The sequence below is a fragment of the Anopheles stephensi genome, chromosome 2 (genome assembly GCF_013141755.1).
Source record: "Anopheles stephensi strain Indian chromosome 2, UCI_ANSTEP_V1.0, whole genome shotgun sequence".
Lineage (NCBI taxonomy): Eukaryota > Metazoa > Arthropoda > Insecta > Diptera > Culicidae > Anopheles > Anopheles stephensi.
Genome location: NC_050202.1, coordinates 69,960,989 through 69,982,771, shown reverse-complemented (window position 1 = coordinate 69,982,771; position 21,783 = coordinate 69,960,989). Strand labels below are relative to the sequence as shown.

Below are 21,783 nucleotides of genomic sequence, written 5' to 3'. Positions count from 1 at the left end.
ATATTTTGAGCAGTCCATTCTCTTTTCCATTCCACACTATATTTACATATCTTCAAGTTCTCTACATGCCCCTGCAATCGGTAATCACTTGTTTTCTCGTTACATAGTTTAGTAGCTTCCATTTGCTCGATACCATTCTTGTAAATATTCCGTTTTTCAAACCTCCACTTCCATACTGATGCTTCTGGCTGATCTTATCTAATCTGATAATACTTTTGATCGATATTGTATGATATCAGTATGCATAAGTATGCGCTGGCCACTAATCACCAAACAGTAGCTTCATCGGAGTGGCCCTCTTACCGTTGGCTTCCCTCAATCTGTTGCTATTCTAAATGTACATTAATATAATTTTCTTCTCTGATTTATCAACACTTCACTTTGCGTAAGGGGATTGTCCTATCTGCGGTTCACTCAAGTAGTAGTAGTTAATGGTGATGATGGTTGGTAGTTCGGTTCAAACACCATGCAAAAACCCCTTTTTGCCTAGCCTACTTTACACTAGTGATGTGCAAACTGAGTCAGCAATGAATGAGATGATTTGAATCATCACTTCAGAGAAATTTCAACTCATTTATGATTGAACTCTCCGTGCCGTCCAACCACTCACTTAATGCTTTTTAACTCATTCACTTCGTATTAACTCACTCACTTCGTTTTACTCACTCGTGAGTTAAATATCGCTTCGATAGATAAGAGTTTACAACACAGTGAGCGAGTGATTAATCGGCACGGAGCGTTAAATCATTCCTCGAGATTTAACTCTTACAGAGTGAGTTTAAGATTTGACTCACTATTCTAACTCATTCGCTCTGATTTAATTCGCGTTACTGAGTAGTTATTCCCATCACTACTTTACACCGAGGAAAGGATGATAAAATAGTATGTTTGAAGCTTTCCAATGTGTGCTCAAATCCTGCTTACTGTCCGTCCGTTCATCTACGCCCAGCACACTATACCTCAATTCACCTCTTTTTTGTACGACGGTTTTGAATTTGTCAGTTGTGTCACCAATGAACAGCATTAAAAAAAAAACTGTGTCCCAGCCCACAATTTTGCGCAACAGATTATTACAAACTGGTAAAGTAAAAAAATGGCACAATAATACTTCCAACAAGAAGAATACAGCAGGAACAGCCTTCCATTTGTTGAGAAGAGAAAGATAGAGAGAGAGAGTCACAGAGAGTCATTTAAAAAATCTGTTCTTTCTCCCCGGCACAGTTTCAGTAGCGACCGTGCCCATCATTGCCCATGTACTGGGTCCACCGTTGCTGCTCGTAGCTGTGCAGCTTGGAGCAAACTTCACGTGCCGGGTTCAAATCGGCACTGCAGCCACATCCGATCTCCACCCGCGTGACGATGATTTGTGTCTCGAACCGAGGGTACTGTGGTGTGAGGAAGTTGGGCAACCGTGCCTTCAAACACTGGGCAAAGAACTTTTTCTCCAGCTGAACCATATCCTCGTTACGGTACGTCCGGTAGGCTTGCATCTTTTCCTGTATGCAGCTGAGGTCGGAATCGAGAAACAGTGGTGGATACTGTTCCGATTCGCGGATGTTCATCACAAATACGTAGTCGATCGTTGACGGGGTAAGGGTGGCTGGTGTGGTGGAAGTGGTCGGTGTGGTAGTACCGCCGCCCGTGCTGGTGACCGATTTCAGCAATACACCGGTCGAAGCGATCGAGGGAAGAATGTTTTCGTTTGGAAGTACCAAGGGCTGCTTCTGCAGCAATGCCGGGATGGTGGTTGATGGAGTTGCGCTTGTCGTCGTTTTGACCGGGACAGTAGTTCCTGCCTGACGTCGGGCCTTATTATTATACTCATAGTTCATAGCGTTGACATCTAAAAAAGCGTAACACAAAAACCGGAGGCCAACTTTACGGTTACTCTCTTCTTCTATCAAACCTATCACCAATCCTTACCGTTCATAGCTTCCTTAGCCTCCTTTTCCATCTCCAAATCCCATAGTGTCTCCTTAGAACCCTTGGTGCCCAGGTCGGCGTTCTTCAAATCGTCCATTATCTCATCGTTGAGCAACACTTTCTTCACGATCTGCGAGTTCGGATTGGACTCGTTGAACACCTGCTCCTCCAGTGAACGATCGTGAAGTTCTATGTCGTCTGGAGGACAACAACAACCAAGCAGGTGAGTTTGTCTTCAAGTACACGATTTTGATATACACTTACCGAAAACGCCAAACTTGCTGCGAACGTCTCGTCCGTTGGAGCGATAGCGCGGACGCTTGTACGGTACGGGAATTGGTCGTCCGTCCTCCTCAAGCGGTGACGTTCCATAGTCATAGTCCAAACCACCGACCGGACCCTGTGGGATTTGATTCGTCAAGTAAGGATTGCGCTGGAAGTGTTTGGAATTAATCGCCATGTTAATGTTGCCCACAATTATCTGATTACTCACGCCATCCTGCTCCATTTGATCGTAGGGAAGATAGATGTACGGCTTTCGTTCATCACCACCTCTACCCTCGTCACCCATCGCACCTAGCGGACCGGCAAGATCCCCGACCGCTTCCTGGTCGTTCGCATTGTAGATGTACTTTTTGTACACATTGTTCAGCGCCATCTTCTCCTGCCGCTTCGCTTCTTCCTCCGCAAGGGTGTCGATCGATTGTGCCGCTGCTGCGGATTGCTGCTGCCCGCGGAAGGGATCCTTGCGCCGGTTGCCGAGAACCGCCGCCTGACCCGGACTATCCACTACAACTCCCACCGGGACCGGGTTGGGCTGTTGCGATGGCGATAACTTTTTATCCATACGGACGTCGGCCTGGTTCGTTGCCTGTTGTCCTACGGCTGCCGCCTCGACGGAAGTTTTGCGCATCGTTGCACTGCTCTGACCATCGTTGCGTCCCTTTAGCTTCATCTTCGGATGTTTCATCGGTGCCACATAGTTCGGTTGCGCTTGCTCCGATGTGCCCGTTTCGTTTAGCCGGATTGTTAAGTCATCGGACGAAAATATGACCGCACCCGGTGGCTCCACGTGACGCGTTATGGCGTACAGCTTAAGCACTGACGATTGGTTGTAACGCAACGCGCACGTGTCCGCACGTGATTGTTGGATAACGTCGCTTTCTGCAAGCAGTTGCATCAGGAAAAACAAGAGGAGTTTAAGTAAGTTTTTCTCTCGCTCGTCAGCCGGTTTTTTTCCTACCAATCGTACTTACCGGGTATGAACTGATACTCCTCCGTTGTGTCTGTCGTACGATTCCGGCACTGTGTTTGCCAATGTAGAAACAGATCACCTCCGCCGGTTTGGGAGATAGTTATGCCTCCGAGCAACCCGTTAGGACCACCAGAATCTTTGATCGAACTGTCCAAAAATGGTTTCCCATTCGTGCCGTTGATGATCATCGTTTGCGAGTAGTAGTAAATCGGAAATCCTGGCCCCGTATTGTACTTCACCATAAAGTCCGTCACATTGTCATGGTCGAAGTGTCCGGGGACGATCGAGCTAACGCTCTCCGAGTCGGCGATCGTGTAGGACCACAGCTGCGTACGATTCACCCCATCGAACGCGTACACGGTCGAGTTGAACGAGCTGACCACAATGTCCTCCGTACCGTCTCCGTTCAGGTCGGACAGTACGGCCGGTACCATAAATCCGGACGACTCTAGCCGTACGATCGGCTCGAATGCACTTTCGCCCGGGTACTTCATGAGGTTCTCCTGCTTCAGTACGTAAACGCCACCGGGCGAATTCTGCCCACCGGTGACCACCAGAAACACATCCGAACCATCCGCCCTCGGTAACTCCTGGATCGGTACAAACATTTCCTCCCGGTACGGGGTGGGAATGCTGCGTAAGATGGTTCCGGTAGCGCCGGAAATTAGCTTGATGTGTCCACCGTGCGCTCGTTGCGTTTCTTCCACGTGTACCGCGATAAGGTCCGATATACCGTCCCCGTTCAAGTCCCGCACCACATTGATCGTGTACAGATCGATGTTTATTTCTGCGTAGCTTTCCAAGTCCGAATAATCCTTCAGCTCCCACAGTATGCGGCCGTTGTGTCCATCCAGCGCCAATATAAGTCCGCCCCGCCCGGCTGCCACACAGTCATTCCCACCGTCCGAGTTGATGTCGATGTTACACTTTAGCGAGAAGATCGTAAACGATGTCCACCGTTGCCACAGTGTTTCACCATCGATTCCGTTCAACGCCAACAGGCCACCACCGCACAGATCGGTGATGCCCGTCTTGCGCGACGTACACTGGGGGATGTAATCTCGCACTCCTTCGTCGACCATCTCGTCGATCCCATACCCAACAATGATGTCATCCACACCGTCCCCATTCACGTCCAGCTTCCGCAGAGGACTCTCAGTGTTTACGCGAGCAATCACACGTGTCCACACGTTTTGAACCGTTATCTGGGTGCAGGGGACCACCTCAAGCGTGCCGTTGCGTCCGTCAGGACCTCCGTACGTTGTACCATCGGCGGTGTACATTAAACTGCTGAACTTGTCCCGTATGACGGCGCTGCTAAAGGCGGACTCCTTGTGAAACCATATCTTGATCTTTTGCAGTGGCTGTGGGAAAGCCGTCAGCAGCAGTGCAGCCAACACTATAAGACCTGCGAAGAATACGTTAAGGTGGTGTTAAACTTCATCGTTTGCATACGAAATTAAAAACTTTTCAAGCGATGACGCTCCCTCCAGGTACTTCCGCTATGCATCGTCAACTGCATTATTAGATTCAACGAACTACGTTCGACGAATTTTTCGCACAACCACCTTCTACTTTCGACGAAGGAGTTCCAGCTCTTTGTGACATTAATTGATTTAGACTTTACAACCGAGCCTCTCTCTCTATTTTGAGAGTGCTTCGACTAAAGTGCCCAAACCGTGAAGCAATGGAGGCAGCATCAGTCGAGGTTGGGCTAATTCTGAGCAACCTAGCGGCAACATCTTTCTGATACAGTTTGTCGTTTTTGATCAACCATGAACCATTACTTAGTATTTGATGATAACGAAAAGGGTTCTTCATTTCACCCCTCACTCAGATATATTGACGTCATATTTGTTTTTCACCTCAATGTCTCGGCCGGATCCCCGTACCATGTACAAGCATCAGAAGAAAAAGGGATGTGATGTTTCCTATCTTCACTCCTAACGTCCCACTACAGTGGACCTCCATACTAGATATGTTGGGCAGTCCTTAATTAGGAGTCTACCATCCATCATCCAATCAGTCTGCGGTCAAATCGGAGTAGCAGTTCATTGCCAAGATAAGCTTATTTTTAATAAGCCCATTTTTAATGCATACGTTAGTAGGGCATTGCAAAGCATTACCACGTATCAGTAGCAAAAGCTTGAGCCGCTGTGAACCACGTGTGAAACATATATACTCGCTACTTAAATAATTAAGGTAAAGTAAACTAAATGAAAAAAGAAACCTTCTTGTACTGTTCAACTGCGTCTGGCATAACGTACAAGACGGCCAAATTATTGCTTCGCCAGCCACCGACCACCCGATACTTGCCATTTCTTTATCAATTCATCCAAAAAATTCGCAAACCGACCACAAGCCAGCACAGAAAGGTCATCATCGTCCGCCTCGTGCGCTCGGCGGGTGTCTATAATTCATAAACTCATTAAAACTAACAACCGGTGTGTGGAATATGGTGGCACATCGACTGCGCCAAAGAGCAGGCACGCACGATGGACACCTTTACTTTCGCACGCGAGGTTCACCGCTGCGGTTTATCCCTTCAAGTTTCGCTTCCATTTTTTTTTTTACTTTTTTGATCCTACGCCATACTCTTTTGCGTCGTAAGTTGTCGCCGCATATCGCCACTGGCCAGTGGCTGCTACCAACTTACCGATAAGCACGGTCACCGCAGCCAGCCCGTAGCAGAACGGTTCGCAACACTTCCAGCACTTCCGGCGGCGATACTTCTTCAGGATGGGGCTCGACGACCGCACGCCGCCAACCCCATTGCCACCCGCGCTCCCATTGCCACTTGTTGCTTTGCCGTACTTGCGGCGCGGTGCCATCAGGGGCCGTTTCGCACCCCGGTCCTCGTACGTGCGACAGGTGCGCCCGTCCCGTATGAACACCTCGTCCTCCACGTCATCGCTCAGGTCCTCGTCCATGCTGAGGCTGACGCTGTCGCGCACCACCAGCTGTTCCGACGGTTGGTAGGGTTTCATCTTCTTCCGTATCAGCTCCATGGTGGCCGCCTGCACCACTCGCCCCCCGGTCCGTCCCGCTGCGAGGGTTTTCAGCAAACGGTGCACCACCGTGAACCGACGTGCTGGGAATGTCCTTTACCGAAACGACGATTGCAACTGCGGTCGACGCACCACACACACACACACACACACACACACACGGGAGAGCGCGAGCGAGACGTAGCGTTGTGTGCGCTCGGGACTGAATTTTCCGCTCCAGTTCGAGCAAACAATGAAAAAGAAAATACAGCCACCCCCCGGCCCGGAACGGGGTAATCTGTTGCCTATTGTTGTGACCTTTTGTTGCCACAATGCCACCCGATGCCAGGATGTTATGCTCGGGCCGCTGGAAGAACGCCGTCCTTAAGCCACACAACTATCGCGATACCACTGTTGCCGCACCGATGGCACCGTTTTTCGCCAACCATATGTGACGGAATGTGCGTATGGATGGGTTTGTTCTTTAGCTTTGCACTCCAAAAAACTCACTCACTTCCCAAACGAAGCGTTATCCACACACCGTTACGAAATGCGCCACAAACTTTTGTACTTCGTCCGTGTACTCTAAGGCGTTGCGTTCTTCGTAGCACATGAATGAAATATGTGCAGCAACCAAGTTTTATTCCAAAGGTTTTTCTCGAGCAAGCTCGCACGGGAAAAATCGGTCCGCGCCAGTGCACTGTCCACGACCGATTGCTCCCCGTTGGAGGAAAATCACCACGAAAGCTTCACGTCACGACGTTTTTCCACACGGCCGTTTTGGGTTGGGGTGAGTAGAAAAAAACGGGAAAACATCGTGGTGAAAAAGAGCGCTCTGTTGATATTGATATACACGCACACCTTTCGGTTGGCCACGCGCGCTTCTCCGCGTAAACAGCGAAGCGTTCCCGTTTTCGTGCGGGTTTTCCGCTGGAAAAGCGGGGGAGCACGATTGTTTCCGGGCAGATGACACATTCTGCCTCTTCTCCGGCGAGCAGGCGCGCACTGCGCATGTGACCACCCGAAACACCCACCATTCCGATGGAGGGTAAAAAGCGCATCTACCATAGCATCATCCTTCGAGTGGCCGGTATTTGTGGATGGTGTTGGCAACGGGAGGGGTTTTTTTTCAACCGCCGTAACCGCTTGAACTGCTGTTCTGTTCGGACCGTTCGTATGGGTTTCCACTGACGAGAGGTTGGGCTTGTAACATATGGATTGTTATTTATTGGTAGTGTTGACATGCTAGTCACCGATTTCCATCCCAGTTCCAAGTCGGTGATAGTGATTAAAAAAGCGAAAAAAACAATACAGTAATCAAAAACAAAAGCAGATGCAAAATATCCCTCTACACAGATTTTTTGTTTCCGGTACGATAGGCTGCATTTCCTCTGCAAGGATTGCATTTACTTGTTAGCGCCACCACCGCCCCAGCCGAACAAACCCTTCACAAAGCCGGACATTCCGGCGGTCGCACCCTTGCCGGCCGCCTTTTGCTCGATCTTATCCTCTAGCGACGGGAAATCGACAAAGTTGAGGGCCAGATCGAAGAACAGCGGTTTGGCGGGTATCGGTTCCATCTCCGGGATCAGCTTGAACACGTTCGGGTTGCGCGAGTTCAGTGACGCGTCCTCCTTGTAGTGGGCTAGCCGTTCGTACAGTGGTTTGGACGATTTTTGACTCTTGCCAAACAGCACCGTATCGTCCGCGGTGTCATCCTCGAGGACGCTGTACGCATGGGCCGAGAATTTGCATCCCTCAATCGTGGCGATCAGCTGCTTCAGCTCGGTGCGCAAATCGAAATCCTTACAGGGCGTTTTGGAGTTGGTCGCCTCGTTGGCATACTTCTTCGATCGCTCGTACATTGCCACCGCTTCCCGCCAGCGTTTCATGGCGACCAGCGTGATGGCGATGTAGTAGCAACGGAAGGCACGGAATGAAAGCGACAGCGTTTCCATTTCGGCCTGATACGACGCTTCATTTTCCAGCCCGCTTAGCTGCTGCATTTCGGTCACGTTCTGCAGAATGATCTCGTACAGCCGCGACAGATCCTGCGGCTTTGTTTTCTTACCTCCACCGGCAAGTTGAGTCTTTTCCGCTACGTTTGGATCGTCCAGCGTCAACTTGGCCTGCGCGACGAGCAGCAGATTACGTTCCAGCGTTAGCTTTAGCCTGGTGTACGACATGTACGCCAACAGATACTGAATTCCGATCAATCCTGCCGATCCGCCGTCGGTCGTCGTTTGGCGCAACTTCGGGTCCTGCTTTATCTCATCCTTGATGGCCGCTATGGCATCCTTGCAATCGAGCAACACATTCTCCAGCATTTCTATCTTGGCCGGGAAATCTTTCGCCTTCTCAATGCTCTTGTTCAGCTCCTGTATGCTGAGCAAAAACAGTCGAACCTTCTCCGGTCGGACTGTGACGCTACGACCGCGCCATTCCGTCATCTGGAACGCTTCCATGCTTTCGGCCTTCGTTTGAGCCACCAGATGGCTCAAATTGCCCAGCAAACCAGCCTGGCCACGCATCTCCAGCAAATCGTTCACCGACGCGTTCTCGCCAACATTGTACGCACAGTAACGTAGACTGGGTTTCAGCTCTTCCACCTTGGCCCGGTAAATGGTTTGCTCTTCCTCGGGCATGGCTTGGGCAAGATTTTCGTAAATCACCTGAGCCTTCTTCAAGTTTTCGGCAGCCGATTTCCACAGCGCCAGCTCGAAATGCAACGAACCATGGATCCAGGCGGAATATGCCTCCGCTTCCAGCTTCGTACGAGCATCGCAACGCTCCGAGCTACACAGATCCTGCAGCTGCAGTGCGTACACGCACGATTTACGCAGCTTCTCAATTAGATGGAACCGTTTGCGCGGCTCCGTGTTCGACTCCTGGCGTAGCTGCATCGCGTACGACCACGTACGTTCGGCCAGCATGAGCGGGATGTGCAGGAACCGTTCGTCCGAGTCCGGTTTCTCTAGGTTGGCGAGCGTTACGTTGCGTTTCTTGTAATGTCGCCGGTCACCCTGAGGTAGGTTGAGAGTTTTCCGGAGCCGCTTAACGCGCCGGGAACAGTACCCACGGTAGCGCTGAAAGTCTCCATGGCGAAGACCATGCTGCAGCTGCATGTCCTTGATGAGACGGAGGACTACAGGTAAATCAAAGTGAAAGGGAACAATCGTTAGCACACGCACACCCAAGGAATCGTCCCACGATGATATGTTTCCACTCGGACCCAGCCTTACTTTCCACCGTAAACACTTTCATCGGCACATCGACTGGCTCCATTTCCTCCTTGCCTTCGTCCGCATCTTCCCGGCCAACCTCGGCCTTTTCTGCCTTTGATTCAACCATGCTTTAATTGATGCTGGACCCGGAATTAAACAATGTTTTAATTGAACACACAATAATTACACCGACAATTTTTGTGTGGACACGAAGTCAATTCGGCCCGTGCTTTCCTGTTTGACAGATTGTTGTCGTGTTGACAAAATCTCCTGACAGCCATGTCGACAACGGCGCTCCGAATGTCGACTCATCGACATAAGGAAGGAAATTAATTAAGTGCACAACATATTAGCGATAATAATTATCCTATATTTTTCACAATAACTTAACATTATTTTCTGCTGTAATATTATTTAAAACTAATTTATCAAACCATCAGGTATCGGAATTGTACCAGCAGCATACCCACTGTGTGTGTCAAAAAAATGCACCTCGAGCTCGGTGTCAGCTGTCAAGTGTGCTGCCTTTCCGCAAGACCAAACCCGTCTGACACGCACGAACTTTCTTTTCGTTTCTGTCCGGAATCACAAATTTCGACAGGTAAGCTAGCTTTTTCACGATCTACTCGATGCATTTCAACTATATTTGCAGATAGGCAATGTTTGAAAAGACACACAAAGTCTCCCGGCCATAGGTAAACAAGTGCCCTAGATTGGTTGGTAGGATTTGAGGTTATTCGGATGGGGAAAGGGAATTCCCATACCAAGTTGTTACCGACAGCGGGCAGGAGGCCGTACACGCACTGTGCTTACGCGTTCGCATTGCCTTTCACCTGGGCTGTGAGTGCAGCATGCAAGTGACACGTTTCTAATGTGCTGGTTGTTTATCTTTGTTACAGAAAATGTCTCGAAACCGTGCGGCCGAAGAGACGGACAAACAGACGCGTATTGCGATCGTCAGCTCGGACAAGTGTAAACCGAAGCGATGTCGGCAGGAGTGCAAGAAATCATGCCCGGTCGTGCGTATGGGCAAGCTCTGTATCGAGGTGGCGATGGACTCGAAGATCGCCACACTCTCGGAGGAGCTGTGCATCGGTTGTGGTATTTGTGTGAAAAAGTGTCCTTTTGAGGCGATCACCATCATCAACATCCCGAGCAACCTGGACAAACACACGACCCATCGCTACTCGAAGAACTCGTTCAAGCTGCATCGTTTGCCGATCCCGCGTCCGGGTGAGGTGTTGGGACTGGTGGGCCAGAACGGTATCGGAAAGTCGACGGCACTGAAAATTTTGGCCGGCAAGCTAAAGCCGAATCTTGGTCGCTATTCCGACCCACCGGATTGGACGGACATTTTGGGGTACTTCCGCGGTAACGAGCTGCAGAACTACTTTACCAAGATTCTGGAGGATAGTCTGCGTGCGCTAATTAAGCCACAGTACGTGGACCAAATTCCGAAGGCCATCAAGGGTACGGTAGGGGCACTGCTGGACAAAAAGGACGAGCGTAAGAATCAGATGGAAATCTGTGATTTGCTCGATCTGACCCACATTCGGGACCGTGAAATCCAGGCCCTGTCCGGTGGAGAATTGCAGCGGTTTGCGTGCGCGATGGTGTGCATCCAGGACGGTGACATTTTCATGTTCGACGAACCGTCGTCGTATTTGGACGTGAAGCAACGTTTGAACTGCGCCATGACGATCCGTTCGTTGATCCATCCGGACAAGTTTATCATCGTGGTGGAGCACGATCTGTCCGTGCTGGACTACCTGTCCGATTTTATCTGCTGCCTGTACGGTGTGCCCGGTTGTTACGGTGTCGTAACGATGCCGTTCTCGGTTCGTGAAGGTATCAACATCTTCCTCGACGGTTACGTGCACACGGAAAACATGCGCTTCCGAACGGAATCGTTGACGTTCAAGGTGTCGGAGTCGGCGTCCGAGGAAGAGATCAAGCGCACCTGTCACTACGTGTATCCGAGGATGAAGAAGAAGCTCGGATCCTTCACGCTCACGATAAACGATGGGCAGTTCAGTGATTCGGAGATTATCGTGCTGCTGGGAGAGAACGGAACGGGCAAAACGACGTTCATCCGTATGTTGGCCGGTAATCTGGAACCGGACGAGGAGTCGGAACCGCTACCAGTGCTGAACATTTCCTACAAACCGCAGAAAATCTCGCCCAAGAGCCAGTCGACCGTGCGGTACCTGTTGCATGAGAAGATTCGCGATGCCTACATCCATCCGCAATTCGTGGCGGACGTGATGAAGCCGCTGAAGATCGAGGAAATTATGGATCAGGAGGTGCAGAACTTGTCCGGTGGTGAGTTGCAGCGTGTGGCACTGGTGCTTTGTCTCGGCAAACCGGCCGACGTATATTTGATCGACGAACCGTCTGCCTATCTGGATTCCGAGCAACGTCTTATTGCGGCCAAGGTCATCAAGAGGTAAGAAAGCTTTGTTAAGAAAGATGCGACGGAAGAATTACTGAAACGATTCTTTTTTATTTATTTTGCAGATATATTCTACACGCCAAAAAGACCGGGTTCGTCGTGGAGCACGATTTTATTATGGCAACTTATCTGGCGGACCGGGTGATCGTTTTCGAGGGTCAACCGTCGGTGGACACGACCGCACACACGCCTCAATCACTGCTGAACGGTATGAATCGGTTCCTGGAGCTGCTGGAGATCACATTCCGACGCGATCCGAACAACTTCCGGCCAAGAATCAACAAGCTAAACTCGGTGAAGGTAAGTCGGTGTGTTGCTGCTTATGCCGTACGGCTTGTACTTGATTATATGGTAACATTTCAGGATGTGGAGCAAAAGCGTGCCGGTCAGTACTTCTTCTACGAGGAATCTTAAGCCGGCGACGACAATTTTAGCAACGATCAGTATGTGCACGGCGCGATGCAGGACCGATTTTTAGTTTTCTTTGTTTTGCCTGCCCTTTCCGGGCACGTTCGATGTACGTGCCGTGAGGGGGAAAACAACGCATCCGGCGATAATAGTGATTTTCTAGGCGCCAAACAACAACAATAACAGCAACAAAAACTTAAGACAAGGGCGTCCATCTCTCTCTTGCTGAGCGGCTTGTTTCGTTTGCAATAACGCGCTCGCCCTCCCGGGTGTGACGACGAAAGGTGGCTTTTGTTTTTTTTTAAATCTTATACAGTTTTTCGTTTGACTCTTTTCATACAAATAAACACGGATTGTAATTATGAGGAAGAAGACCGAAATTATCACACCTTGTTACCCGTTCATTTGCTGCCTTGGGGACTGCCATGGGAAACTGCCGTATCAACATGGTAATCCTTTTGCTTCGGTCTGATTCAATCCGCCGCGGAAGATAATTCAACCAAAACAAACGGTGCTGCAGCAGATTAGCAGACGAAGGTCAGGGAATGGGGTGGACCCTTTTTAAGGGACTACGGCAGGGACGGTGTGGCAACGCGGAAGCTCAACTAAACGCGATCTGTAGTAACAGCTGTTTATTGAATCCAACAAAAACAGGTCATCTTACACTAGCGGCTTATCGCATCAACAGGTTTAATTGGTAACATCTTAGCAGCCTGCTTCTTCCATCGATCGTTTAAGGCTGAAGAAGGGCACACGTGGCACACGAGCGGCGTTTGCAGTTCGCCGTCTTAGCAATCGCAACGTAGGCAAATTTCACGGAGACCGTCTCCTAACCCTCGCGTCTCTCGGGTACGCTAATCGCGCGCACCTTACGACCGGTTGTTTTCCGATTGCGCAATCGCACAATAAGCAAGTCTCAGCTTTTCAAACGATCCCTATCGCAGTTAAATATGTTTTTTTTCTGTTTTGCACTTTCGTAATCCGGCTGTCGACCACACACACGCCTCAAATGCGCACTATACAAGTACAAACTATCGCTACGGTTTTTGTTGTTCTTTCTAAGCTGACTAAAGCATAACACAAACACACTGTACAATGAACGTTGCGGACTGACTAACCCGTTGAGGCCCGTGCGGATCTCTCAACTAAGCCCTTGAATTCGCAGCTTTCTGGCACACGCGCAACGGTTGAACTCTCACCGACACACTCACGCCCCCTTTAAGATAATACGACGGTTCTGCACCTTAGATGATCTCCGTGTTGAGCCGCTGCAGCACGCCCTGGTCGTACATTTCCAGGGCAATGTCGCGCATTCGCGTGTGGTAGTTGACCGAGACCATCTGTGCGATCCGTTTGTCGTGTTTCTTCGTTTTGAAATCATTGATCGTAACCGCATCCAGGTCGGGTATTTGGTCCGGGTTGAAGGTAACGGCCGGCAGCAACCACATCGCAATGCCCAACCCGTACGGCAGGCAGCGATCGTACTGGGCCCGCAGCCGCTGGTACGAAAACATTTCTGCGAAATGGCGCATCGTGGACGCTGCCGCAGCTGGATCGTCGTACGAGCAAAAGTGTTCCTTCAGCGCTTCCAACAGTGTCCGGCGGTACTGGAGCAGCAGGTCGGTAACGTGCTGTTCGCGCATCGCGCGCTCCGTACTCGTGTACAGCAGATGCAGTATGTCGAGCACCGGTGTGGTGCAGCGCATCGTTTGTAGATCGATCAGCTTGACGTGCTGCCGATCGGCACTGAACATCAGATTGTTGACCCAGGTGTCACCGTGGCTGATGACACGCCACGCGTCGTCCACGCCGTTGCACACGAGCCCGGACATGATGCGATAGAGCCGGCCGGTCAAACCTTCCACCGCCCGGATCGGCTCGTCCAGATCGCCCTCGCTACTGTTGCTGTACCGCAAACTGTCCAGCGCACCGCGCAGCGACGACTCGAGGGAATGTGTGTAAAAATCGGCCGCCTCCGGACAGTACACGATCTCGCGCACTTTCGCACAGACGTCGGCAAACTCGCGCGGTTGCGTGTGTTTCAATGCCAGCGAGACTGCGTGCAGTTTGGCCAGTTCCTGCGACAAAGTACACGAAAGTCCTCCATCAGCCTACTTGCATTACGGGGCGAATGGGCGTATGGGACTGGTGGAAACTTACCTTCATGACGGCCATACAGTGTTCGAAGCTAAGACCGATCCGTCGGTCTTCCATCGCGTACCCGCTGGTGGTAAGATCCTCCAGCACGATCCGGTCACCATGATCGTCGCTGCCCGCCGTCACACACTTCGGGTACGGTAGATCGTACGGCGATATCCGCTGCAGGACGGGAATGATGCTTGCGTAGGCGGTGATTTCGTTCTCGAATGCGGCATCGCACCGGAACAGCATCCGTCGGTTAGGGTTTGTGATTTGACGTTTGAAAATCAACGAAATCGTAAATACTAATAGGGGAAGAGAGGGAGAGGGAGAGAGAGAGAGAGAGAGAGAGAGAGAGAGAGAGAGAGAGAGAGAGAGAGAGAAAAGGATAAGACTATTAGCAATATGGCTAAGAACTTGGGTAAAACTATACATCGTGCTATTTCTCAACCTTGCTTTAAATATTAAAGGATGATCCAAGCACAAGTTTTGCGGGATCTCTTCAGTATATGAGTGGCGTAACATTGACCAATGTATGTCTAGCTAGTTCCTAGATTTTAATCTTCTCAACTACAACAAAAAAGCCAAACTTGTGACGAATTATCGAATCAAATGAACGTTGGATGCCATGGAGGTGATCTTAAGATTCTTTGAAGATCTTGATTCTATATTGCAGAGAATACAGCTTGCTTATTGCCACTTAGAGCTGCTCTAGCTTGCATGGCAGACTTCTAACAGGCATGGCAAAGTAATACCTCCTGAAGTTGTAGTGCCAAAGCAGAAGAAGTCTGCAAAGTCTGATGAGCTGGTGACTTAAGGATCACTTCAAGAGACCGTTGTGCATCCCTTGATGCTGTATATCTTCTCCTAGCATACAGGAAGAGTTGACCGTTAATCGAAGGCAAATCCTGTGTCTTGAGAAGTGAATTCTAGTTCCAAACTGCGCGCCCACCCAGAAGCCCGGCCAATGTGCGTAGTATACTACGCAGCGTAATGTTTGTGTAGTGCAAACACACATCATTTACTTAATGACGCGCAATTGATGCGCTTTGGAAAGCATTTCTACCCACACTGCAGCTTGAATGGAATCAATTCCCCTGCGCACCACAAAGGAAGCAATCAAACGAATCAATACGGCAATAGTATTCGCTCGTCATCATCTGGCATCATAGCGGCTAGGCCCAACACCACCACCAGCCTGACCACGACGTCAGCGCGATTGTTTCGCGTCGCTGCGCTTTAACCTATTTTACTCCGTTTGCTCGCTGATACCACCTCGGTCAAAGTGGGTTAGCTTAGAAACCTTGAAATAAATTCGACGCTTGGTGATGGTGGAAGAGGGTGGGAGAGCGAGAGAGAGAGAGCGAGGTGAGCCTGGGGTGGGGAGGGACAAGCCTCTCGACAATCAAAGGGGTTGTCCGCTTTTTAAATATGCAAACACTAATCTATTTCAAAGCAATGCATCAAAATAGAAGTCTTCTAGAAGCTGTGCATATACTCACATCCATCTCCATCGGGTGAGATGCACCCGAGCAGGTGGATCAATAATCTACAGCAAAGGGGGGTTTCCTTTTCCTGAGCACTGAGTAGGGGGAAAAAACGAGTGCTTAGGTCAAGGGTCAATGGGAAGTTGGAAATGGTCCAGTATTGTGCTATTTTTCCCCTATTTTTTTTTACCAAGCGTCCGCATAATAGATTATTGTAAAATGAATTGATTTTACGAGTTCCGGTTCTTTTTTGTTTAGTTTAAAATAGTTTTCCTATCTACAACGTGAGTCATCATCAGCACGGTATCGAATGGATCGTAAAATAGCCTGTGTCTGTGCCACTGGGAATGCAGCTACTGGCGCCAGCTCGAGGTCATTGCATTCCACGCTGACATTGAATGCAACGGTTTCGCGTGTTCGGGTGTGTATGTGCATGTGTGTTTCCATTGTTATTTCTTGCTTCCGTTCCCTTCCCGAACTTGACATTGAAACGAAATTTCTTTGGCACGAGAATAATCGATTTTAAGCATTGCACAGCAAACATGCATCACGGGACCATTCCATTTCACGTTTTGCGATTACGATTCTTCTACTCGTACCGTACCGCATGCTCGGGGGACGAGTTTTGTATTTTTTCCCTGCCTGGCTTGAAAGTTACTGGGCGTCTCCATCGGCCCCATCATTGCAGCGCGAACTTTCACATACACGCTCGAAACTTTTTTTTAATCTACGAGAGTATATCGCGTTTTCCCCCCCACGGGGTTTTTCTCTTTCGCTCTTTCTCTACCCATTAACGGAAAAATGCAACGAAAGGGTTTAGCTTTCTTCCGCAACAACAACAGCAACACCTTACCGCCTCAGGGGGTGGATGCATTCTTAATGGTGCATGCTATCACCCACCCGGCCGGGGAGGAAAGTTCAGCTGTGTTTGCTATGTTGCACCTGGTTTGAACTCGTGCCCGTACCCGACAAACACCAAACAGCACCAACAGTGGGGCCCAAGCGGATAGAGTAAGACGGAAAAGCTCGGTGAAGGTCGGTCATTGCTCAACTTAGAACAGTGTTTGGCGCTCTGTACGTGCGGGCAGACGCGTTCTCCAACACCGCTTCACTAGCACCACATGTGGGTGTTTGATGTGAAATGCATCGATGTTAATGAAAAAAGAACATAGAATGCAGGTGTATTGTTAGCGGTCGTGTGTTTTAAGCGAATAATTCTATTAGAAAACTACATAAAATCGTTAGACTCTTCTTCTTAAGCTTTATACACACTCACTAGCACTTACCATGATTGCGCCCGTCGGATGATTTCGCTTTGCAGTGGGCCACCACTCGTTTGATGATCGACATGTAATTGTCACCTTCGCGGCTGCCCGGCCCACAGTCGACCAGATCGACCGAAAGCGTCTGCCACAGATCGGCCTTCTGCTGCATCCGGATAATGTCAACGATCGTGTCTTTTCGCTCGATCATGTAAACATCCCGATCATCATCCACGAACCCACCGACGATGCCGACCGCTACCTCCTGCTTCATTGCGTTGTTTACACCGTCTAACACTAACTTTCAACAATATTGCTTTGTTTTTTTTTGTTTCTCCCAGCCGGGGGATGTTTTAACTAGTTGCCGCTTTTTATTCTTTTGTACACGTAAACACAACACACAATCACCACTCACTGCTGGTTGGCTGGAGGAGAGAGAAGATTGGTGAGTCCCCGTACGGGTGGGACATATTGCTGTTTATGTTTTCGGGTTTTCCGCAGCTTTTCACAGACACCGAAAGCTTAAACCAATGCCGCCGCAACCAGAAAGCAGACCGCGCGAGAAAGGTACCTGCAGCGAGCGCACCGAACCACGACCACGAGAAACTACGTCCTTGACCAACGACAATACGTCACGGAGTGGGACATCATTTCACCGCCAAAAACCAAGCTCTCGAGCGGCTCGGGCAGCTTGTTGTAGCTTTTGCAGCTGCGACGCGTGTGAAAGTGAACCCGAACACTCTGGTGCAGGTCAGGACGGGCACACTGTCGTACGACCGTACGACGACGACGACGACGACGACGACGACGAACGGTAAGTACAGTACGCTACGGCGGCTGACAACGAAGTGTTTATTATTGCATCTACCGACGACGGCCGAAGGCAAAAGAAGCTTTGGCGTTCATAACGGCCTGCACGCACACTCGTGCACCGGCAGCTATACGCAGCGTACACGGGCACGTTCGTAGTGATGGCGCGCGGCCGTCCGAGTGTACTTAGAGCGCGTATTTAGTAGTGTGTGCTTTATCGTGGTGCTGCGAACCACACCAGCCCGCGAACGAACGCAAACGAACGTGTAGAATCGCGCGTACTGTTCGAGTAACCCACTTTTTGTTTTGTTTTGCTTGCCGTGTCACAGCAGAAGGGACACAATTTCGCGTTTTGTTTGTTACCGAAAGCCTGAACGGTCGGTGCGACAAGTGCGTAGCGTGACATTCACGCGTCTCACACGTAAATCCCGATCCATCCGTCGATCGCTCGTGTGTATTGCGACGGATCGGCAACTTGCAAACCGTACGATCGGCGTTCAATTAGTAAACGATCACGCACTACTACCAGGGCTCTCGATCGCCGCCGCTGCTGCGGCCAGTGCCGAAAATGATTGGAAACCACACACCGGGCCTGTTTGTACGATGGCGGGCGAGTCGCGGTGTGTCGGTGTGTGCGTGAATCATGACAACCGAAACCACGTGCGTCCTTGAAAATGCGGAGGGCATCGAACGAAACGGTGCGCGCACGGTGCGTTGCCACCATCGTACGCTGGACAGCAGCAGCGCGCCTTCTCTCGCCCTCTCTCTCTCTCTCTCTCGCACTCCCACCCGTTTGGTTGGTGCGCGCCTGTCGCGCAGTGGCGCCGTTAGGCAGCGCCGTGTGGTACCGAGCGTTAGTGTGTGCATCAAATGCACTTGACTTCAATAAGCCACATTCTTCGGGCTGCATCATCGATCGGGGCGGCGCGATCGGTTCACCTTCATCGTGTCGACGACACGCACGTCAATCCGTCCAAGTTAGATGCTCGCGCGTTTGTGTGTGCGAGAAAACGGTGTGTGTAGGTGTCATCTTAGGTTTGCAAAGCACGCGGCGGCGTTGACGATCATCACTGATGACTGGTGCTTTGTCCCGTCCGTCTTGTCTTGGCTTGCTTTCGTGACCTCTGCCGCGTACCAGCCGTGCGGCGGCAATAGCTTCTCCCTCGTTTTTTGCTCTCTCTCGCTGCAAAGCTTTTTATTACGCACCGAGCTGAGATGCGTGGAAAGTGTGCACCAAAGGACAGTCGCTAGAAAGCGGCACTTGAGCACACAACCCCTTTACTTCCTTTTGGAATGTCAGACCGTAACTCGCCTTGACATTGAAGCTTTGAATGTCACGCCTAAGCCGATCACATGCGGCGCGAAAGGTTTTGGATGCTGCACGATGCTTTCCGTTCGGTTTGTGGTGTATGGCACAAATAGGCTTATGGTTGAGTGTCTGCTGAACTGGTTAGGCTCAATTTTAGTTAACCATTTTCAGTTTATTTACAAAACTTGCTAAAGCTCAACTGGATGTTTTAGAAGCTCCAACTTCCAAAGTAAAAAGAATCCACAAAAATGTGAATGTCAATCAGTTGCTATAAATAGCACAGACGCCCAAATTTTCCAGTTTTACAAGGCGGGGTATTTTCCATAAACCGATCGGTCATTGTACTTGTTTAACAAAACACCTACCATTTGATTCTAACCATAGCGGGATTGATATCTCCCTACTACTCCTCGTCTCCCTGCGCAAACCCGAAGCTCTAACCGGTTGGAGGACAGTGGTAATCAAAATATTGTAGAAAGCCAGAAGTCAAACCTTGACCGACAATGGGTGTCGAATGGGGCTTTTAAAACGACGAAGAATTCGACGATTCCGTGGAATTTATAGACCCGTCCAGAAACGTACCGCTACCAACCGGCCGAAGAAAAAGTATTGAAATATTAACTCCATTACTTAAGCACCGCCACTTAGAGCACTTCTGAATCGTTAAGCTCATTAAGCTTACCAAGTACCATGCTGCAATAAATCCTGTATTCGCCGCCACCGAACCGCAACCTGCCGCTGACGACCTCACTTCACCCGGTCTGGGTCCGGTCTGTTGCAATGCTGCATTCGATTCCCGTTTCACTGAAAGAGGACGTTTCACCGACACTTTTGCCCAAAACGCAAAACGAGTCGGACCGAAGGACCTTGAAGGAATTGGTGTCATGAAGCTTTTAATGCAACGCGCAGGCAAAGCTTGCGCCGGCAAATTTTCACTGTAAGCGAACCGCGCTGTCAACTGGACGCGAATGTTGTGGATTATTATTCATATTGTGCAGTGTTGGCGCACATGATGCAATCAGTGTGTCAGGATGGATTGGGCTGGAAAGAAAGTTTACGTGACATCATAATTTGCGTGCCCGCGACACGCACAATTGGAATCTCAATTATGTCACGCCCGCGCCATGGGCCGGTCCGGTACTTGTACCGCGCGCCGATAACAGACGATCGATTGCATAAATGGAATGTTTGGCAATGTTGCTGTGGGGTTCGCTATTGGCAAGCGGGTCGTCAGCAGAGAGAAGAATTATTTTGAATAAATTTTTGAAAATCCAATAGCGCACACGCGCACCACATATGCGGCACCCATGTTTAATGTGCCCCGGACGGTAATAAATGGTTCGCTGAGCAACTGAGCCTTCGGCGTATTACAACATGGCGAACTGTATCGTCCTGTATGCACAATGAGTATGCCAATTCTTTTGCTTAGTATACTTAACAGCACATGGGGCAAAAACAAAACCCTCCAAGACAATACAGTCTTTAATTAGAACGTCTACAAGATTCGCCTGAGGTACTTCTTATCACTTGTTGCTATTTGCTTTCCGAACTGTCAGGACATAACCAAGCGGAACTTCACACACAAAGGAAACTCAGATTTACGGTTTGTGGCAGTAGTAGGCTTTAGTAGTAGCTGGGCTGTGTTTAGAATACCGAGATGTTGGCTCCAGATAGGGCCAGGTCACAAAACACCGTCCGACACTAACAAACGCACAAACAAGAATGACTGAGCGGTGCGCTACTGCGACTGCAAATATAGGGCCCCCTTGTAGGACCGAGGAATAAATATTCTAACGGTCTAGCGTGACAAACAGGCTAGTTTGAAATTGTTTACGCTAATCCGGTGTTTTCGAGTAGTTATTTTCAAAACATTACTTGTTGCAGTAATTGGCAAAAGTGTGTTACCTTTCTTACCTTTAGTGGGCAGTAGATTGATATTTATCTGAACAAAAAAAAAAATCCGCGAAAGGATTGAAAGTTTTAACTAAATCATTAAAGTTGCTTTTTTAGTATCCTCGTGTTACCACGTGGAAGCCATTTTGAGATATCCAAATATTAAAAGTTGCATGACTCATCAGTAAAAGCGTCGAGAAACATATGACAGATGTAAAGATTAACCGGGGTTTTTAGTGTCTTTTAATGCGACATTTAAAAAAGAAGCTAATTAATCCCTTAAAATGTGTTAGAATAGGCAAATAATCCTTGCCCGTTTATGAGACATTACCTTTCCATTTGCCATCGGTGAGTTCTACGCTGACGTTCTACGATGTCGGTCGGTAGTGTGTCTAATAGTAGGTTTACATAATAAAGCTTACAATGTAATTGATTTGCTTCAGTCGGAACAACACGCTCTAATGTTGTTTGAAAGCAACCGTTTTTAATTGCAATATGTTTTTCAAAACCTACCGACGGTTCAACGACCTACCGATCGTCGAGACGTAAATGTTGTACGTAAAAGTGAACTATTGACTTTTGGATGTACTCACTTACTACCTCGCTACTGGGATTGCCCATAATAACAACCCCT

The 21,783-nt window shown here is 49.4% G+C and overlaps 4 protein-coding genes across 7 annotated transcripts; 1 reads left to right on the top strand and 3 right to left on the bottom strand.

Moving 5' to 3' along the window:
* Positions 1-17: 17 nt before the first annotated feature.
* On the bottom strand, positions 18-7,231 carry LOC118504566. Its single transcript, XM_036039181.1, has 6 exons — positions 5,835-7,231; positions 3,180-4,586; positions 2,417-3,087; positions 2,188-2,356; positions 1,924-2,121; positions 18-1,843 (listed from the first exon to the last, which is right to left on the bottom strand). The coding sequence occupies exons 1-6, from the start codon at positions 6,184-6,186 to the stop codon at positions 1,224-1,226; spliced, it is 3,417 nt and encodes a 1,138-aa protein (XP_035895074.1). The 5' UTR covers positions 6,187-7,231; the 3' UTR covers positions 18-1,223.
* A 132-nt stretch (positions 7,232-7,363) lies between these two features.
* Positions 7,364-9,648, bottom strand: LOC118504567 (signal recognition particle subunit SRP68-like). Its single transcript, XM_036039182.1, has 2 exons — positions 9,408-9,648; positions 7,364-9,310 (listed from the first exon to the last, which is right to left on the bottom strand). Exons 1-2 carry the CDS (start codon positions 9,514-9,516, stop codon positions 7,572-7,574), a joined length of 1,848 nt encoding a protein of 615 aa, XP_035895075.1. The 5' UTR covers positions 9,517-9,648; the 3' UTR covers positions 7,364-7,571.
* Positions 9,649-9,853: 205 nt separating this feature from the next.
* On the top strand, positions 9,854-12,632 carry LOC118504568 (ATP-binding cassette sub-family E member 1-like). Its single transcript, XM_036039183.1, has 4 exons — positions 9,854-9,990; positions 10,289-11,835; positions 11,907-12,141; positions 12,205-12,632. The coding sequence occupies exons 2-4, from the start codon at positions 10,292-10,294 to the stop codon at positions 12,253-12,255; spliced, it is 1,830 nt and encodes a 609-aa protein (XP_035895076.1). The 5' UTR covers positions 9,854-9,990; positions 10,289-10,291; the 3' UTR covers positions 12,256-12,632.
* Positions 12,633-12,869: 237 nt separating this feature from the next.
* On the bottom strand, positions 12,870-21,013 carry LOC118504569. Of its 4 annotated transcripts, none has more exons than XM_036039186.1 (4): positions 20,859-21,013; positions 17,162-17,562; positions 14,410-14,693; positions 12,870-14,327 (listed from the first exon to the last, which is right to left on the bottom strand). In XM_036039186.1, exons 2-4 carry the CDS (start codon positions 17,409-17,411, stop codon positions 13,494-13,496), a joined length of 1,368 nt encoding a protein of 455 aa, XP_035895079.1. In that variant the 5' UTR covers positions 17,412-17,562; positions 20,859-21,013; the 3' UTR covers positions 12,870-13,493. The 4 variants fall into 4 exon arrangements, with proteins under 4 accessions (XP_035895079.1, XP_035895078.1, XP_035895080.1 ...); XM_036039185.1 differs by having other exon boundaries at positions 20,910-21,013; XM_036039187.1 differs by lacking the exon at positions 20,859-21,013 and adding an exon at positions 18,311-18,530.
* Between the last annotated feature and the right edge of the window lie 770 nt (positions 21,014-21,783).

What these genes read in the sequence shown, in the direction of transcription:
- LOC118504566 (XM_036039181.1), bottom strand. Translation starts at nt 6,186, where the DNA reads ATGGAGCTGATACGGAAGAAGATGAAACCCTACCAACCGTCGGAACAG. An exon ending in GGAGTATCAGTTCATACCCG is followed by an intron (nt 3,088 to 3,179) that starts GTAAGTACGATT and finishes AACTGCTTGCAG; the next exon opens with AAAGCGACGTTATCCAACAA. An exon ending in CAGCAAGTTTGGCGTTTTCG is followed by an intron (nt 2,122 to 2,187) that starts GTAAGTGTATAT and finishes GTTGTCCTCCAG; the next exon opens with ACGACATAGAACTTCACGAT.
- LOC118504569 (XM_036039186.1), bottom strand. Translation starts at nt 17,411, where the DNA reads ATGAAGCAGGAGGTAGCGGTCGGCATCGTCGGTGGGTTCGTGGATGAT. An exon ending in ATCCGACGGGCGCAATCATG is followed by an intron (nt 14,694 to 17,161) that starts GTAAGTGCTAGT and finishes TTCCCCTATTAG; the next exon opens with TATTTACGATTTCGTTGATT. An exon ending in ACTGTATGGCCGTCATGAAG is followed by an intron (nt 14,328 to 14,409) that starts GTAAGTTTCCAC and finishes ACTTTGTCGCAG; the next exon opens with GAACTGGCCAAACTGCACGC.
- LOC118504568 (XM_036039183.1), top strand. Translation starts at nt 10,292, where the DNA reads ATGTCTCGAAACCGTGCGGCCGAAGAGACGGACAAACAGACGCGTATT. An exon ending in GCGGCCAAGGTCATCAAGAG is followed by an intron (nt 11,836 to 11,906) that starts GTAAGAAAGCTT and finishes TTTATTTTGCAG; the next exon opens with ATATATTCTACACGCCAAAA. An exon ending in ACAAGCTAAACTCGGTGAAG is followed by an intron (nt 12,142 to 12,204) that starts GTAAGTCGGTGT and finishes GTAACATTTCAG; the next exon opens with GATGTGGAGCAAAAGCGTGC.
- LOC118504567 (XM_036039182.1), bottom strand. Translation starts at nt 9,516, where the DNA reads ATGGTTGAATCAAAGGCAGAAAAGGCCGAGGTTGGCCGGGAAGATGCG. An exon ending in GAAAGTGTTTACGGTGGAAA is followed by an intron (nt 9,311 to 9,407) that starts GTAAGGCTGGGT and finishes ATTTACCTGTAG; the next exon opens with TCCTCCGTCTCATCAAGGAC.